The sequence below is a fragment of the Stegodyphus dumicola genome, chromosome 3 (genome assembly GCF_044657685.1).
Source record: "Stegodyphus dumicola isolate Sdum_Otavi_A_Nest chromosome 3, ASM4465768v1".
NCBI lineage: Eukaryota > Metazoa > Arthropoda > Arachnida > Araneae > Eresidae > Stegodyphus > Stegodyphus dumicola.
In genome coordinates, this window is record NC_140770.1 from 5,195,833 (window position 1) to 5,214,822 (window position 18,990).

The window sequence follows — 18,990 nt, forward strand, 5'->3', positions numbered from 1 at the left end:
TTTTTAAGAAATGTTTCATCTTTAGTTGCCTCCAAAATATTTGAGAAGGATTTCGATGAAATTTTTTTTAAACTTTTCCATTTCAACTTCTTTAATGTACAGTAGCAAGTCATCCCATATTTCAATGGCTCTTTCAACTGCATTTTTCCAGGGTGGGTACACATTTCCGTACATGAAAATTAAGGACTTTTAAGGACCATCAAAGAAAAAATTAAGGACCTATCAGCAAACAAAAAAAGAAATAGAATAAAGCAATTATCCATACAACTGACTTCATGCTTGTAATTTCGCTTTAAGAAACTAACAGAAGTGTGTATTATGCACTATTATTAAATTCACTTTAATACTTACCATAAAAGAATTTTGAAAATTAAACTAACTCCCTACAAGTTATGAAGTAGATGACATTAAATTAGGAACATAATTTCTTTAAAAACATGTTATAAGTGTATTTTACACTAATAACAGTCGCAGATATTTTAGAGATTTACATGATTATTATTAACTTATTCAATATTTATTTAAACACAGTCAACTACTATTATAATCACAATGTAAGAATATTTTGCAGATTAAAATAACTGATTTGTAAACATACAATTTATTTCCTTGGTTTTTTGAAAGATACTAGAATAATAAACTGTACAATAAAAGATACAAAACATTTGTGCTTTTTTTAAATCTGAAATCTTTTCAGCTATTTTAACATCTAATTTATTTGTGTCTATTTCCTTTTCTTTAACTATTCTTCTAAGTTCATTTGCTTTGATAAACAAATCAATGTTCATGCTGGTCTCAGCTTCATCTGCTAAAGCATCTACATCTACTTCTTCATTAATATCTTTAATGTCCCTTTGAAGAAATTTTTTCTTCTGCTTCATATAATCAATTTCTTCCTCAATGATATTTTGTTTCCTCTTTGAATTTTCAGATTTAGTTAAAGATTTTTGTTCTTCTAAATACTGCATATATTTAGACCTTGCAGAAGCTGCTGCTGATCTCATTTCTTTATTAATTTCGATATTAAGAACACCTCGAGAAAATTTTATGTAATCAAATACTGTGCGTTGAAAAATGTATGATGAGTCACTTAAAATTTCAATTTCAATTGCTTTATTTACAGAGAAGCCCCTTTCCACAAAAGCCTGTCCATGTGACAAGATACGAATCATTTTCACTATTTTCCATACTTTTGAATAGTGAAAATCATGAAAATAAGAAGTGAGAAATGTGTCAAGAGAAAGATTTTGAGGATCAAAAGTAGAAAATTCATGTAAATTTGTCTTAACTACTTTGTCTAGAAACTCTCCAAACTGCAGCAGAATTTCATCCCAATCATCTTGTAAAACATGTTTATTCTGCATTAATACCTTTAGAACTATTTTCATTTTGTTCTGGGCTTTTTCTGGACTTTTAACCATCAATCGCGGGTCTATACAAGATGCATTTCGAATAGGAGAATAATTTATTGGACATTTAGACATTAAGTGTTGTACTATTGTTAAAGACACATTGTTGAATTTCTTGTTTTAATGCAAAATTTTCAGCTTGTGAAATGTCCTTCTTGCGGCATTTATCAGCAATGAATCCCAAATAAACTTTACTTTTATCATTATAGCAATTTGGATCATTAAAATTAAATTTATAAAGATTTACTGCTTTAGTTATTTTTGAATATTCTAGTTTCAAAATTTTAAAGTGCTGAAGGCAATCATTTACAAGTTTTAAGATATCTTCAGCAAAAAACTTTCAGTTTGATAATATTCAAGGAAAGGCAATAATATTTTCGACAGAGAGAGAAAAAAATTGAATTTTATAAGAAATGTTTTATCTTTAGTTGCCTCCAAAATATTTGAGAAGGATTTCGATGAATTTTTTTTAAACTTCCCCATTTTAACTTCTTTAATGTACAGTAGCAAGTCATCCCATATTTCAATGGCTCTTTCAACTGCTGGGACATTTTGCAACCATCGGTAAAAGCAGAACTTCACAGGTAGCTTTTTTAAGCCAGATATACTTAAAAAATCTTCACATCTTGCAGGAGAATCTTTAAAAATCCAATATAAGGAGGATAAGAATGATGGAATGTCCCAGCCAGTGGATGACATCCTATGCTTGAAAGCATTATTAAGAATGTGTAAACCACATGTCCCTAATGTCAAGCATTTAATGTTATATTCCTTTGTCAAGTCCTGTTGCAATCAATCATAAAATTTCCAGTTTACTGCAGGACCATCCATCGATATTTGTAAGAGTTTTGACAAGTCTAGTTTTTCAACACATTCATAAAATTTGGATAAAATAATTTCACTTGTTGCATGCCCTATAAATGCAGAAGTAAGGTACTGAGTTCTGACCTTATTTTCTTGATGCCAGTACCTCACATAAATATCTAGTTGCTTCTTTTGATTTGTCAGATTAAGAGTCTCATCAAATAGTAATGTAAAAAACTCAGCATTTTTACAATGCTTTAGTAACAAAGTTTTAAAATAAGGGCTAAGACCAAAATAACAGATATAAGCACATTTCTTTTCACCACATGAAAACTATTTTGCAGTGAAACTATCTGGGAACATTTTAGTGAATAACAGCCCAATATCATCGCACGATTTAAAAGAATAGTGGCTTTTGATGCCTTTAAAAGACCACAATATTTCTGCATCTGTAACTTCAGATTTGAAAAGAAAAGAATTGATTTTATTATTTTCTACACTTATTGATGTTGAATTAGCAGTTACATCTTTTCCTGAAGTAGATGCTTCTTCTAATTTGACAAAATTCATGAAACTGTTAGAAGAAACTGCAGTTGAGAAGGGAAAGATGTTTTGCAGCTAAAAGGGGCATGCAAGGCATTAGTAAAATTAAGTATCGCATATATATGTATATAATGTGTATATATATATATATATAATAAGACATCTATATATATAATAAGAAATATATACTGAAAATATAAATTTTTTACTATATAGTATACGGTATATATATATATATATATACAGTACAAATTCCGAGATCCGGACATCCAATATCCGGAATGATCTAAAATCCAGACCTCAAAGCCACCACCAACCAATTTTTTAGGGCTTTTTTGGAGGGAAGGGGTATACTTAACGCATGCGCATTAGATCTTTTTCCTCATCATAAAAAAACATGCCGGAAATCCCGATTCTTAATCTCAGTTTGGCACTAAATAAAATATCTCATTATTGAAGAAATAATTATTTTAGCATAAATTTGTTTGATTAGTAACTTGACTCCATAGCTGCATATCTGCTTGGCATAATCTCAAACCGAAACATTTGTTAATTTTACACCAACTAATATTTTATATCCTTGATGCCGAAATCGCGAATCATTATTTATTGTATTTTGCTTTCATCACCGCATGTTTATCAACGGATGACAACTTGAGTGATGAATCATGCAGCGACGCCAAATAACAGAGTATTATCCGATTACAGATTTAAGTTTAATGCGCTAAAATGTTGACAAGGGGAGATTTAACAGAAATTTCTTTCCTTATGCTAAAAATGGATTTTGTTAATGATACTCATAGGACAAATGATTATATTTAGTGCTATATGAATTAAGAATAACTGATTTGTTAGACTAGAAGAGAAACAGGCTAATGTGACAATCAAAATCGTAAAAAGAACCTTGTATTTAGTAGCAACTTGTATCTATATACTTACTCAAAATACAAGGTTGTTTTTACGATTTTAACTGATTTTTTATTCACATAAAGCCAGAACCTGCGCCAGAGCTCGCATGGCTGCACCAGGCGGCAGAATTTAGGGAACTTAAACAGAAGTTTTTCATTGCGATGACAATGCCTCAATCATCAATCAATTAACAGAAGGCGAAATCTGTAGTATGGTTCTAAATGCAGAAAATACAGCTACCGATAGTGAAGAAAGTAACAGAGAGGTTACTGAACAAGAAAAAATTTTGATTGACAAGTTATTTGGAATTCTCGACACAGCAATTACAGGACTTGAACAACGTATCAGCAGAGAAAACAAATCAAAGAACTTACATTGAAAGAAATGTTTAATAAAGTAAACATATAAATATTACGCTCTTTTCTTTTGTAAATTTTGATACCCTTTAAATCATTAATGGTTCATTATTTCATAAATCAGGATTTCATATTTTCAATTTTATAATTTCTATGTGCCATCTTAGTAGATTTAAAATGATCTAATATCCAGAAAAATCTCAAATCTGGGATCGCCGAAGTCCCGACCTCGGACTTTGTACTGTATAAATATATATATATATATATTAAACTTCTACCCAATAACTTTAGTAATTCATGAAAGTTAATTTTGCGTCTAGTTAATTCAGGAAAATTAGTTTCAATTAACTGTTTTCAGCTTCAAAAACATTAAAAAATTTTTAATTAGTTAGTTGTTTTCAACTAATAATTGTATCGCCATTAGCAAAAATAATGCATTACTATCAACAGCATAGGATTAAACCAAATACTTAATTGTCTATTGAAGCTTCAAAACATATTTCCGAACTTCACTTTTTCTCGGCTAGTGTTACCGAATTTGCCCTTGGTGACCTAAAATCGAAATGGAGCCAACAGATTTCCTGCAAATTCGATAACAGACCCTCTGCAGAAATAAACTCATAATCCCGATATCCCATACATATAGTATGTGCAAAAGAGAATAAACTCCGTAGAAGGTGATAAAAATTAATTTAGGGCTTAATTGAAACAAACACAGATATTAAGCTAAGCAAAACCGTGTAAAAACAAATTGAAATGATAAAACGAAACTTAATTTTCATGTAAATTTTCAGCGCTGACTCTCCCATTCTAGAAATTTCAATTTGTTTCAGACAAAGACCACATTTAGTTTTACAAGGATTGTCATCCATCAATATCCAGTCTTTGTAGTCAGCTTGATGAAGCCACAGTTTATTGAAAATTCACTTTCCAGCCATCTTGTTCCTATTGGCGTCAGAAGGGTTGTGGCCTTTCAGGTTAAGAATGCTCTAATTTTGACAAATATTTTCAGAATCCCCCCTTTTTTTTCTGGAGCACCTACCTTCATCATCACTTTCGCCTCTTAAAGAACTTCCGGCTTCACGCTTTCGTCACAATCTGCCTAAATTTATGGTGTTTCCCCCCCCCCGTTCGGTTTTTTTTTTTTTTTTTTTTTTTTTTTTTTCTTTCTTTATCGTTTGCAATGAAAATCCGTCAACAGATTGGTTAAGAACCGTGCAATTTTAATTCCATATTCACAAGAAATCACAATTCACACATAGAATGGCAATCATTAGAAATGATAAGAAATGTCAAATGAGCAAAATTAAGGACCATTTAGTCATTTTGGCAAAAATTAAGGACTTTTAAGGACCAAAAATCATTTTTTAAAAAATTAAGGACTTTTAAGGACCGTACGAACCCTGTTTTTCAAATGGTTAATCTCAAATATACCTTTTGTGCTAAAATTATTTGCAAATCATATTGAATTTGTGTACAGAATAGAAGCAACATCATAACAAACAATCCATCAAAAATTTTTGGCTTACACAGACAATTGAAATTACAAAACTAATTTATCTTTGGTAAGTATAGGACACATGAAGAAACATTAAACTTCTCGATATTTAATTATTACAAATAGAAATTGCAAGCAAATGATTACAAATTATTTATAATTACATTATTTAAACATGTACATAACAAAACAATGCTCTTACAAACAAGACTTCAAATGGAAAAATTAAGACAAAAAACTGATGTCTAATAAAAGCTCTAAAATTAACTCTAATGAAAATTCTAGTAACCAAGTTAAATGAAATATTAAAAAAAGTTACTATACTTAATGTTATTTAAACATTAACCTAACAAAACAATACTCCCAATAAACGAGACTTCACTTCAGATGGGAAATTAAAACTAAGCACAGACGTCTTCTAAAAGCTCCTACACTAAGCTGACTACTGATAAAAAATCTCTACTGATATCAAATCTCAAGAACTTTAGTTAAATTATGAATTAAAAACATTCAAAATCTTAATTGGCAGATACTTAATCATACTCCATATAATATATATGAAGATGCATAAAACTTACCTTAGGTGGGCAGGGTGGTGGAGGTGGTGGACTAGGAGCAGATCGTGGAGGTGATGGCCTAGGAGCAGATGGTGGGGGTGGTGGAGATGGAGGAGATGCCGCCCCCTGTAAAAGCAACACACATACTTAGAAAGTTTTCAATACTATACATATGAGAGATACAATTTCATACAAAACTATAAATACTCAACTTTCTATACAATACATATGAGAGCTTTTATGAGATCAGTGCAGCAATAATATGCCGCTAAGATATTACTTAAAAAAACCTACACAGATCTTAGTAACAGTAAATAATCAAGACAAATATCTTTCATGCCTTTCGTGCGTAATCTTTCTACTCTTTAGATGTTATAGCTGTAGAGGATGAGAAAGGCAGTTGCACAAACGACGCATTATGTCGGTCATTACTTAAAATCTCAGATGGGGCATAAACCATGTTAGGATACAGAATAAAGTAAATCATTTTCCAAGCTGCTCACAGCTTTACAACAGAGTAAGATATTTTAAGATCTTTGAACTGACTTTCTTACACAGCTTTATAGGAAAATCTTAGGCTATTATTTTATGTTTCTTTACTACTTCATTTCGATATACTATGAAGAACTTATCCATACACAACTCAAAATTATCTTCTATTAAAAAAAAAAAAGAAGAAGATTTCTTGCAATAATCATAAAGGACATTATTTAAACATTAACATAAATAATGCTCTCAAAAAGCAAGATTTAACTTCAACTGGGAAGTTAAAACTGAGGACAGATGTCTAATAAAAGCTCCTACACTAAGTTGACTACTGATAAAAAAAGCTAATAACCAAGTTAAATAAAATTTTACATTAAAACTCTTACTTGAGAGATACTTATTCTCATTATAATATATATGAAGTATAATATATAAAACTTACTTTGGGTGTTGGGGGTGGTGGTGAAGGAGGTAGGCTCTGTAAAAGAAACAAATATATTTAGATTAGTGCACATATTCAAATAGTTCTTAAATTTACAATTAGATGTCAAATATCTAGAGCAGAGGTTCTCAACCTTTTGACTTAATTGTGCCATCTAAACAAAAATTGAAAACCTTTAGTATCACAACTACAAAGTATTACTAAACCTGTTTGGACTGCCTACATTTATTACTCTGTCTGCACCCATGTTATGACTGGATACCATAAAGCCAGGAAAGTCTATGCTTTCCGTCCTGGCATCAACCAAAGACAAAACAAATGCATATTCTTTCTCTAAAGATGTTTATCGACTAATGATATTGACTGAAGAGAAAAAGGGAATGTTAAAAAAGATATTTTAAAGTAAGAAATTCTTCAATTTTTGGGGTGCAGACATTGTGGAGTCACTTTTTTTAACATAAATTTTATCTGAAAAGTTTGGGTGCAGGCATTACACGAGCATATACAGTAAATTTTCTTTAAAATTTGAAAAGAGAAACTGATTAGATAGTATTATGTTGTTCAATAACCATTGATAATATTCCTGTTTAATAAAAATAGAAACTTTTCCGAGTTTTAAATCTCCATACTAAAAAGAATAATAAATCTGCTAGGAATTTCCTAAACACAATACTCAAGAAAAATTCTATGTTTTCCACTGCTAAAAATACTGCCGTAACAATAAAAATATATTTTGAATGTTTAAAATAAAAATACATCAAAATTCACGAATTTTTTTAAAGACCTACTTTAGAGAAATGTTGAGGAGGGGGGAAATTGTTCTTACCTCTTCCGGTGTACGACGGAGACTTCCCGTAACTTTAAAAAAAGAAAAAAAAATTAATTGAACTGTATGTACACAGTGCATGATAAACAAAAATGCATATTCAACAAAAAATTAACATTAACATAGAATCTAACAATGAAATGGATTTGGGGGAAAAACACTTCATTTAAAAAGTAAATAAATAAATAAAAACCAAAATTCTAAACAAATCAAAAGGGAAATTTATTTTAAATTATCAATACTTTCTCTGTATCATCAGTACACTCACACACAGATTTTTCTTCTAATTTCATTCATTTCCATTTCAAGCAGAAATAGTATTGAGAGACCTTCCCTTTAATAATATTTGTTGTTATTGCATTTTTAGAATGTTTATAACAAACAATATGAAAAGCATAATATAAAGGAGAAAATCAGCATTTACTCCTTATTTCTTAAAATGCATCTAATTAATAGTTGACTATTTGGCAATGAAATCTGTCAACTTTTTGATTTCTTTCAATATTGTCAACAAAATATTGTTTGTTAGGTACTTACGAGTTCGTGGATTTGTATCTTGGATAACAACACTGGATGAAGAAAGGAAACACAATTTATGAGACAGTATTACTCAGGACAGCTCCAAAAACACGTTTACAGTCATCGAAAAACTATGAAAAATAAAGCTGAAATAATAAGCAACACAGGCTTCAGTTATAATGGTGAAGAAAGCCTCACAGTTTAACACTGGAGAATGGCTTCCAACTCGGTTTCTTCTCGGAACTCTACGTACTATCGAGACTCTCTGAGCTACGAATCGTGACACACTCGATGCATCAACTCGCGATACTCGGACTAGACACCTCGACGTTAGAACAGATCAACTCGATAGACTACGAGACACTACTACTTCGCATACCAGCAGGGTTATATAGCTTTTGGGTAGCCTTCGAGAACATTCCTGCCAAACTGGTAAGAATTTGTTCTAGAATGTTTGGGATACCAATGGTTAAATGAAAAAGCAAACCTTCATTATGCTACTGGATGAATAGCAGTTTATGAATGCATGAAGCATACTAACATGCCCATTACTGAAAGATTTTCTGCATGTTTAGAAAATGCATATTTAAGTAATGGCAAATGCAAATGTTCATGTGCCTGGTGCCCATTTTCGGGCAAAGGATTACAATATTCAAAATTGGATGACTCTAGGTTACCGAGACACATGCAGACATTATGCATATTGTTCATTATTTAATATCTTTAACGCTTTGCGGCACAGTGTGTCAGGTCCGTACACACCTAAAAATTTCCTTCTGTAATCACAAAAAAATTGAATTAAAAAGGATTTATAGCTTACTATAGGTTACTCTGAGCCTTCTTTATTTATAGTAGATGCCAGCTCAACACAAACCAGTCCATATATTTTAACCATGTTTAGTTTTGTAAGACCCTTATTTTTCAAAGAAATCTTCCAAACTTTTTTAGGGTATAAAAGAAATTGTTTGAAAAGAAATTTCTATGTTATTTTTTGGCTGTATGCTAATCTCCTTATTCTATATTAGTTTTAAATTTTTACCTTGAAATCTTGCCTAAAATCAAACGGCGAACCCTAGGTGTGCCCGGACTGGGATCACCGATAATTTAGGACAACTGACAGTCTGTATTCTTTGTTTCTCCGCATCTCATCCGTCAGTTCATTGACAACAAGGCTCATTTCAGAATTCTTTTTGAAACTCTATTCAATCAGTGCGCCCACTTTGGACACACCCACAGAATGAAACGATAAGTGCTATCTTCACAAAATTTTACTTCTGTACTCTCTAGGCCTTAGACTGCCTACCTTTTTTTTCAATCAAAACTCCAACTTTAAAAGGTAGCGTGCCAGAAAGGGTTAATGAATATGCCAAACTTCAAAACGCACCAAAATTTAAATTCACGTATATCTCAGGAAATTTTGAATAAAAACTTTTAATTTTTTGCAGGTATTCCGATTTTGTCTCAAAATACTTATGCTAGATGAATGCTATATATAAATCTAATACATGTCAAGTCGCGCTTTTGAGACATGGAAAACACAAGTTAAATTTCGACCATCGGTCAAGTAGAGCAGAAGATATATTAGAATTGTCCCTCCTCTCTTTTCTTTTTGGGGGGGAGCAAGGTGTACATTGGTTAATATATAATAAAAAGCGATATTAAGAAAACCAAATGAAAATGTTTGAATTCATGTTTTTATTATATTTGAGTGCAAAGAAATTCATAATACAGTACAAAGTCCGAAATCCGGAATGGTCTGGACTTCGGCGATTCCGGATTTGGAATTTTTCCGCATAACAGATCATCAGTTTAAATCTGGTAAGATAGCATGCAGAAATTATACAATTAAAAATATGAAATCATAATTTATAAAATAAAGAATAATTATAATTATGATCTAAAGGGTATCAAAATTTACAAAAAAAAAAGCTTAATATTTATTTTTTTGCTTTATTAAACATTTGTTTCAATGTAAGTTGTTTAAATTTATGTTTAATAGAAATCAAAACATGTTCTCGCTTTGTAGATCCTTTGGCAAACCCAGAATTGGAAACTCTTTTCGACATAATCGAAAGTTCAACCTTAGTTTTTATAAAATTGCCATCATAATAACAGTCTGCAAAGAATAATAAGCTGAATCAAATTAGAAGATCGGGGAATAGCGCAGTCTGCTACATAAATTGAATGATTATCTTTATTAATTAGAATCAATAAAGATAATTTTAGCCTAGCTTAATAGCGTCCATTATAGATTATTGGCTATGTATCACAAGATTGGCAACGAAAGCCAAGTTGTTTCGCTAAATTTTGTCTTGCTCCTATTGCGTACTGAATTAAGCCTGAATTGTATTAGTTTAGTTATTTACTACACCTATGTTTATTTCTTGCACATGCTTGAAGCTAATCCGAGTCCTGAATGAATGAACTGCCACATATATTTAAAGCTTTACCTAGGGCCAGCGCTCAATACCGCCTGGTGCAGTCTCTATGGGTTCTAAATTCTTACTTTACAAAGCACTTTCCTAAGTTCTAAATTTTCACCACACGTAAACTTTGGAAGCCAGTGCCTTCCCTAAATCATAAAAACTTCTCATCCCTTAATTTTGCCTCTTGGTGCTTCCCCAAATTCCAAAAATTTTGTCTTCCCTAAATTCTGCCGCTGCTTCTGGGCTTATGGTGAATAACATATCAGTTATTCTTAATTAAAATAGCACTAAATGTAATCTTTTGGCCTATGAGTTTCATTAAGAAAATCTATTTTTAGCATATGAAAAGAAATGTTCATTGAATTTTTTTCTCGTCAACATTTCTTAAAGCATTTAAAAATCTATAATCATTGCCAAGCATAATGTAGAATAATGTTAGCATAAAAGTTTGCCATATTTTTGTTATTCAATTACGCTGATTTAATATAACACTGATTTTTGTTGTTTGACTTCTGAATTAGTAACCATTACAATATTAGCAAAAGTCAAACAGAAAATACTGCACTAATCATTGAGTTAAAAACAGATGGAAATGACACAAATATATATAAAACATTAAATTACTGTATATGCCAAAAAAAAGTACTATTAATTACCTGCACGAAGAAGAGCTTCCGAAGAGGCCTTCACCTCCTTTATGCTTTCCTGCGCCTGTCACAATTAGAATGCTGTATAAATTATTTTTGCATTGAAATAAAAACAGTTTAAGAGAAATTTACTGCACTTCATATAATCTCTAACATAGATATTCGTCTCTTTATCATACTTTACATCAATGTGTTCTTACGAGAAATCTGCACTTGTATTGGTGTTCGCTTACTGGAAAAAATTCTAAGAGTTTCTCTTAAACCTGAGCTTCTGTACAGCTTTACACAATGCAAGTAACAGCCTATGGGCCATAAAAGTGGAAACATGTATAGTACAGATGCTGGTCGAGAGAAGAGAGTGACTAAGTGCTTGCTGTTCTGAGCAGAGCAAGATATTCTGTGCTGTTTTCAAGCTCTTTTTATGACTGTGCTATCTCAGTGTTCTCAGTCCCCCCCATGGATGAAATCGAATGAGTGTGCAGTTCTTTTTGTGCTGTGGGTGATAATTTTCCTCTGTGACTTTGGTTAATAACATGTGTCACGGAGGAGAGTGAATTCCCTCCACTTAACAAAATGGATGCCGCTGCTGCCGTTTGTAATCACATGGAGGGGCTACCTGATGAAATACATAAATATGCAAATGCATTGCTTGACGATAACTGGATTGAATTACTAAATGAAATACTCAATCTTTAAATGATTATGTCACTCTTGCTCAACAAGTTAGAATACTACAAAATGCCATTAGTCAGAGGAATTAATGATACTGATGAGATTCTGGCTAGTGCTAAAACTGAAGATGAAAAATAATTGAAACTTAGTTGTTTTCAAAAGAAAAAGGAATCTCCCAAGGATTCGTACAACTATTCAAAGGTAAGCATGAATCTTTTGGTGTGCTCAATTCTGAGGAAATTCTTTTTACTAATAATATTGCTAATAATGTTATTTCTTTGTGTGCTAAAAGTGCTAAATCATTTATTGCCATTATATTTGTGCATTCTGTTTATATATTACATTAGAATTATTCATAACAGGATGCTGAGATCTGAAAACTGGAATCTATTTAACAATGAAAGTATTAAAACTCATTGGGAGTCTGCAATAAATTTGAATTCGTTTAGCAAACATCTTCAACTATGGCATATTCTTTGACACGTAACAAGTAATATGACTGGCCCAAACAATCGAAATGTCATAAATTGGGTCAATAAATATGTATATCATTTCTGTGGCGATAAATGAAAAGCTTATGTATAGGCTCCGGCCCTATCTCAGTGGCATTATACGATGATAAGTAAGTGAGTGAAACGTTCAAGACAAAATACTTATTTAAACTAACTAAACAGACTGAAATACTTATTTAAATTACATAGTATCATTTTATTGTGGTTTCCATTAAGGAAGTAATATTTTAGTCGCATGACGGCTGATGAGGCTCTGCATGCAAACTGCGGCACGCATGCTACAGGTTTGCCATCACTGGTCTTGTAGACATAGCCCAGGTAGAAAAGCAAAACATTTCATAGGAAATTAGATGAATTAGACTGACATGAGAAACATTATGTATTTTCTGTACATTTAAAAAGTGAAAAAAATATGTTATATAATTCTACAAAAATATTTAATTTTCTAATATGATTAATTTTAATAAAATTCAAAATGAAGTATATCAACAAAAAAGAAAACTTTTCTAAACTTTTCTAAGGCAGTCGTATCAAACTGGTGGCCTGCAAGCTGCATATAACTCCCTGAAGCAGTTTCACACAGCTTGTAGATATATTTCCAGCAATTTAATTGCCATTACTTTGAAGACAAAGTTCAATATTTAAATTCTTCAGCATGCAGTTTTACATTATTTTACTTATCATTAAAAATAAGTATAAGAATCGGCTAAAAAATTCACAAATGGAACTAATTCACATAAATTCTTATATTCATATAAATTCTTATAAATTTTTTCAAAAAAGATTTTGAGCTACAGATCTGATGAAATTTCATTCATTCTTATCATTGTAATATCGTGTTATTTAATAAATAAATATAATTATTGTTGAAGTGGCAACACCATATTTGTATTAAACTGTTACTCAGCAACTTGAGATATTGTTTTAAAAAGATTAGATTCTGAAGATTTTTACAGCTAGGAGTAGTATACAAATTTTGCCACTTAAGAATTGTATAAAATTTGCCTATCATCATGAACTAGAAATAAAATTTATGTTCTACTAAGAAGATTGTCTGTTTTGTAAATTACTGCAAAATACATTACATCATAAAATATCCTCATTTGTGAATGTTTACAAAAATAACAATCACTTTGTTTGTATGTACATTTATAACTAAACATTGTTTCTTCTCAGTTGAAAATTAATAAGGAAAAAATGAGATTGGAAGATGGTTAGCAGGTTCTGCAGCACAAATCTGCAGCCAGAAATACTTGGAAATATTTTGTAAACCCTTTATTTTTAGCTTAAGTAAGTAAGTTAATCACTGACTCGACATACTAGAATTATTTGGAATAAGAAAGATGCTATGTTTGAGTCCACTGCTCTTAGATGACAACATTAACAGAAAACCAAATGGATAATGCTTAGAAAAGTTTTATGAAAATTATACATACCACTCGAATCTCGTTCTGAAGATTCTGCTCCCTGTATGCTGTTAAAAAAAAAAAAAAAAAAAATCAAGATATTATTTGACGTTTTAAAGAAAGATATATACTGATTTTGAGTTTAAAAAAAAAGCTCTTTTTGCTACTGAAAATATTTGTTTATTTGTATACAAATATTTTCAGGCAAGAGCAACTGGTGACATAAAAAATTCAAAGCTGCAGAAACAACAAACACTCTTTGAAGTGTTTTTGTTTAAAGGAACAACAACTGCTGCTTTAAACAATTACTTATCAATATGATTTTAAACATATTGATTTAACAATAAAATTTTAACAATATGATTTAACAAAAAAATTTTCGGAAAAACAATTTTGTCACTTAAGCGGTGCCGCCACTGGGGCTGATAAAACAGCGTACCGATATACTTGATAAAATAACACTTAGCAAATTTTTGTTTATTTGCATTTTAGCACATAAAATTTTAAGGGCCCACCAGCGGCCGAGCTATAGATACACCGAACACTGGTAGTTCAGACCGAGGTTCGAATCCCGCGAAAGGGCTGCATGGGCGTTTTCGTGGTTTTCCCCATGTGTAAGTGTATACGAGCCAGTTTCCCTTAGAAAGTCTTCCTCGAAGGCTTCCTCCCTTTAGGCAGATAGCCTTCGTGTGCTTTGCCATAATTAAATAATCCAATGGAATCCATAAAATTTTATATTATAAATTATTACATATTATAATTTTTATTAAATATTTGTACATATAAATATGTACAAAATTTTTAAAGAATTTCATTCAAATCCTATAAATACTTATTCAATTCAGAGTCTGTCAGTAAATCCAGAAATTCTTTTTCAGTCATTAGCATGTCGTCATAAATTTCATCTCTCGATTTATCACAGCTGATGTCACTATCTTTCGATAGATTGCATCATATCTTCGCATATGGGTAACGTTTTTTGATTGAAAATAATCACGGGGGGCAACTTATTGCTTATAAAATGGAAAGAATTAGGAAAAGTTTTGTGTTTTTTCTGAATGAACAATATATTTTATAATCAAGTTTGCCGATGTGTCAACGTTACTGATATTCAACATGTGAAGGGTGTAGAAAATTGATCAGCCGGTGCTCTTTCTTGCATTCAAACAGTTACTGATGCTATTCCTGTTAACTATGAATTTATTTTGCTAGCCTAATTTATTTCACATTGCTAGTCACCAGTATTACATGAACTTAAATCGAAAGATAAAATTTCTGCTGATTGCCAAGAAGCCGCAGAGTTTTAAAACATGAACACCAGACATGCCTTTTGTTCACCGAAAGCTTTTTCAGAAAATTAAGTTAGCTTAAATTTTCATCCCTCTCAGTTCTTATTTCGTAAATGAGGCAGTAACTTGCTTGTCTCTAGGACAAATACATCCTCAGATGAGGGAAATAATCAAAAATTCTATAAATTCGTTTAACAGATGATACAGTGCATTTCAAACATCATTATATTCAAACTTTTATCATCATTACAAGATTAAGAAAAGTCAAATGGTTAAACAAAAAACTAAACCTTGAGTTACAAAAGAAGAAAATCAAACTAAATATATATAAAACATTAAATTACTACATCTGCGAAAAAAATTGCTATTAATTACCTAAGGAGACTGCACAGCTGAGGATAGTGTAAGACTCCTCACAGAGAGCAGTTATCTTCTTGATTTTCTGAAAAGGATTAAAATTCAAATTAGAGTGTTACTTTTTTTTTTAAATAAAAACATCAGTGAATTTGAAAGCATTTTATTACACTTCCTATGATTTCTAACACATATATTCTTTGCTTTGTAATAGTTTACACCACTGCACTTTTACGAAAATCCTGTACATGTATTTGTGTTTGCTTATCAAAAGCAATCCTAGAAAACGTTTTGCTCATACTGGGGCTTCTGTACACCATACCTCAAAACGGAGTAGCCTCAGAACATTGAAATTTTGTATATAGAACTACTATATTATGTAGATGTGCACCTCGTATTTTGGTTGCAATCGGCCGTACCAAACGTATATAAATATATTTATATATATATCCACTCTGTTACTCGGTTCAGTGATCTCAGTTTCTTTACTCTTATATGTTTGTAAATTGTACATTTTTTGCTTTAAAAATGATTGAATTATGTTGTTCTTATCTTCCAGTTGAGGTTTTTATGCCTTTAGTTAATCTGTAGGGAATATTTTTAGAATTATCAACAAGTTGTTTAAGTGCCGCTAATAATTTTTTTGATGGCGGCCATTGCTTGTTTACATTTGAAACAGCAGAGTAGTGGACTTGTTGCCAATCTAGAGAAACTAAGCTTCGCCACAACAAAGATAATGCCTTCTTTTATTATTGCGAATTAAATCATGTTTAATCTATTCTGGAATTTACTCCAGGAAATAAGTGTTCCAGATTTACTTCGTAATTTTTAATATAGATATTTTGAGTTGTTTATTTTTGCCTTGTGGGGAAGTAAGAACTGAATTAATAAAATGAGAAATACTGAATCATCTGTGAAAAACATTTTGTTTTATTTGCTTAATTTTTTTTCTATGTCATTATAGCTTTATTATAGTATTTGAATAGAACATGTGGCAACGATTAGATAATTCTATTCTTTAAATGATATAAATTTTTTGCATTATGAGTTATAATATGATTGAAATATAATACTGTTAAGTGAATCTAGCACCAGAGTGTCGCTCTAATAAACAAAGTGAATTTTAAAGAATGCATTTATTCTATTGTGGTTTATGCGCTGTCGGCGAAGTAGGTTTAACTAAATCTAATAAGTTTAAATAAAATGCCAGAAAAAATGCATATAATTTAATATTCCGTACAAGGAAGTCGTGGTGTACACATCAGATTTTTTTTTATAGCGGCCATTGATTGTTTACACTTGAAACAGCAGACTAGTGGATTTGTTGCCAATCTAGAGAAACTTAGCTTCGCAACAACAAAGATAATGCCTTTTATTATTGCCAATTAAATCATGCTTAATTCTTTCTGGAATTTTTTCGAGGATATAAGCGTTTGAAATTTACTTCGGAATTTTTAATATAGATATTTTGAGTTTTTATGTATTTTTGCCATGTCGCGAAGTGAGAACTGAATTAATTAAATGAGAAATACTCAATCGTCTGTGAAAAACTGTTTCTTTTTTGCTTTGTTTGCTTAATTTCCTTTATACATCATTCTAGCTTTATTATAGTATTTGAATAGAACATGTGACTACAATTAGATAATTCTTCAAATGATATAAATTTGTATGCATTCTGAGTTATAATATGAACAAAATGTAACTCTGTTAAGTAAACCTAGCACTAGAGTGTCGCTATGGTAAACAATTATCAACAATTTAAAAGCTGTTTAAGTTCGGTTAAGTTTTAAATAACATGGCAGACATATTTGCTTACATTTGAAACAGCAGAATTGTAGATTTGTTGCCAATCGTAGATTTGTTGCCAATCTAGAGAGACTAAGCTTCACAACAACGAAAATAACGCCTTCATTTATTACAGGGTTGCCACTCAAACAGGAGAATGAAATTCCCTGACTTTTCCAGGTTTTCCAGGTGTGTTTCAAGAAAATTCCAGTCTATCCGCGTAATGTACATTGGCTGTGCTAAGAGGTAAATTAATTATGGTATTACTTGTATTGTGTAGCAAATTCACTTAATTATTCAATAAATCCCAGAGGACATTTATTCTTAATTATTCTTGGTATACTTTGTTGGATAATTTTGTTTAGTTTTCCACTTAAGAAACTTAATAAAATTTAAGATATATATATTGGATAACAAATGTATGTTTTATTTAATTATTACTCATGATCATCACCAGTTCAACACTAGGCTAATCCGGTCCTTATAAATCACAACGCAATGCTAAATAGTTAGGTTAGATTTTAGGTAAATTTAATTTACGTGAGGTATGCTCTTAAAACCTTAACACTTGAAAACACAAATACAATTATAATAGTTGTTTTCTCCACTGAAGATTGAGATTAGAATCTTCCCAATCTGGAATAAAATAAGGCTTTTTTTGCAGACATTCTGCAGCTAAACGAAAGAAAGAAATCTATTTTAATAAATTGAGGTATTTTATATTTATTTTGCAGCATACATAAGGAAAAAATATGTGCATTAAATTTCGTGATGGTATGTCATCATACTGCTATAATTAATTTCAGGATTATGCCAGAGAAAATTTCCTGAAATTTGGAAATATTATTTACTAATAATAAATAAATTTAGAGGGAAGAAGCAACATTAAATTATATGAATAACATAAAAATAATTACTTAAAAATTGAATTAGAATAATCATCTATATTTTAGCGAATATAGTTATATTACATGGCTAGCCTAGATGACTGATTACTATTTTTTTATTTTACTGCAAAATGGCAAGGTATTTATTAAAAAGAAAAAAAAAAGGGTTTAAAAAGATTTTGCGGTAAAATTCTAGTATACGGTAAGGCTTCTATTATTTGTCAGACGCATGTTCTATTAAGCCCAAATAAATTATTTTATTTATTTATTATAAATTAATTTTAACATAAAAGTATTCTACTATGTATTAAAAATGTTAAAGACGTAAAATGTAGCGCAAGATAATGATAGCGTGGCAAAAAATTTGCAATATCGCATGAACATAAATTTTAGTCGATCAGTCTATCAGAAGTTAAATGTCAAAAAAGCTGTAAAAGTTCATTATTAAGCAATGTCAGTTTGAATTTTCTATCTTAAAATTATTTGTGTTAGGTCTTTTATGTTAATTACTATGCTAGACCATTATTTGGAACTCTGCTCAATATTTCGTGTAATGTATCACAACTATGTAGGAGTCATTTGTCAGATTTTTATATTTGATCATCATTTGGTACAAAAGGTACTACTCTTATATGCACCCTCAGGTAGCCAAATGCAGCGATA

The 18,990-nt window shown here is 30.8% G+C and overlaps 1 protein-coding gene across 3 annotated transcripts in view; it reads left to right on the forward strand.

The window, feature by feature from the left end:
* LOC146997904 (transmembrane emp24 domain-containing protein 2-like) overlaps positions 1-18,990 on the forward strand; it is a 103,335-nt gene that overhangs the window by 38,382 nt on the left and 45,963 nt on the right. For all 3 annotated transcript variants that reach the window (XM_085812315.1, XM_085812317.1, XM_085812316.1), the window contains exon 2: positions 17,577-17,686. In XM_085812315.1, coding sequence (XP_085668441.1) covers positions 17,577-17,686 — 110 coding nt within the window. The remainder of the gene's footprint in view (positions 1-17,576; positions 17,687-18,990) is intronic.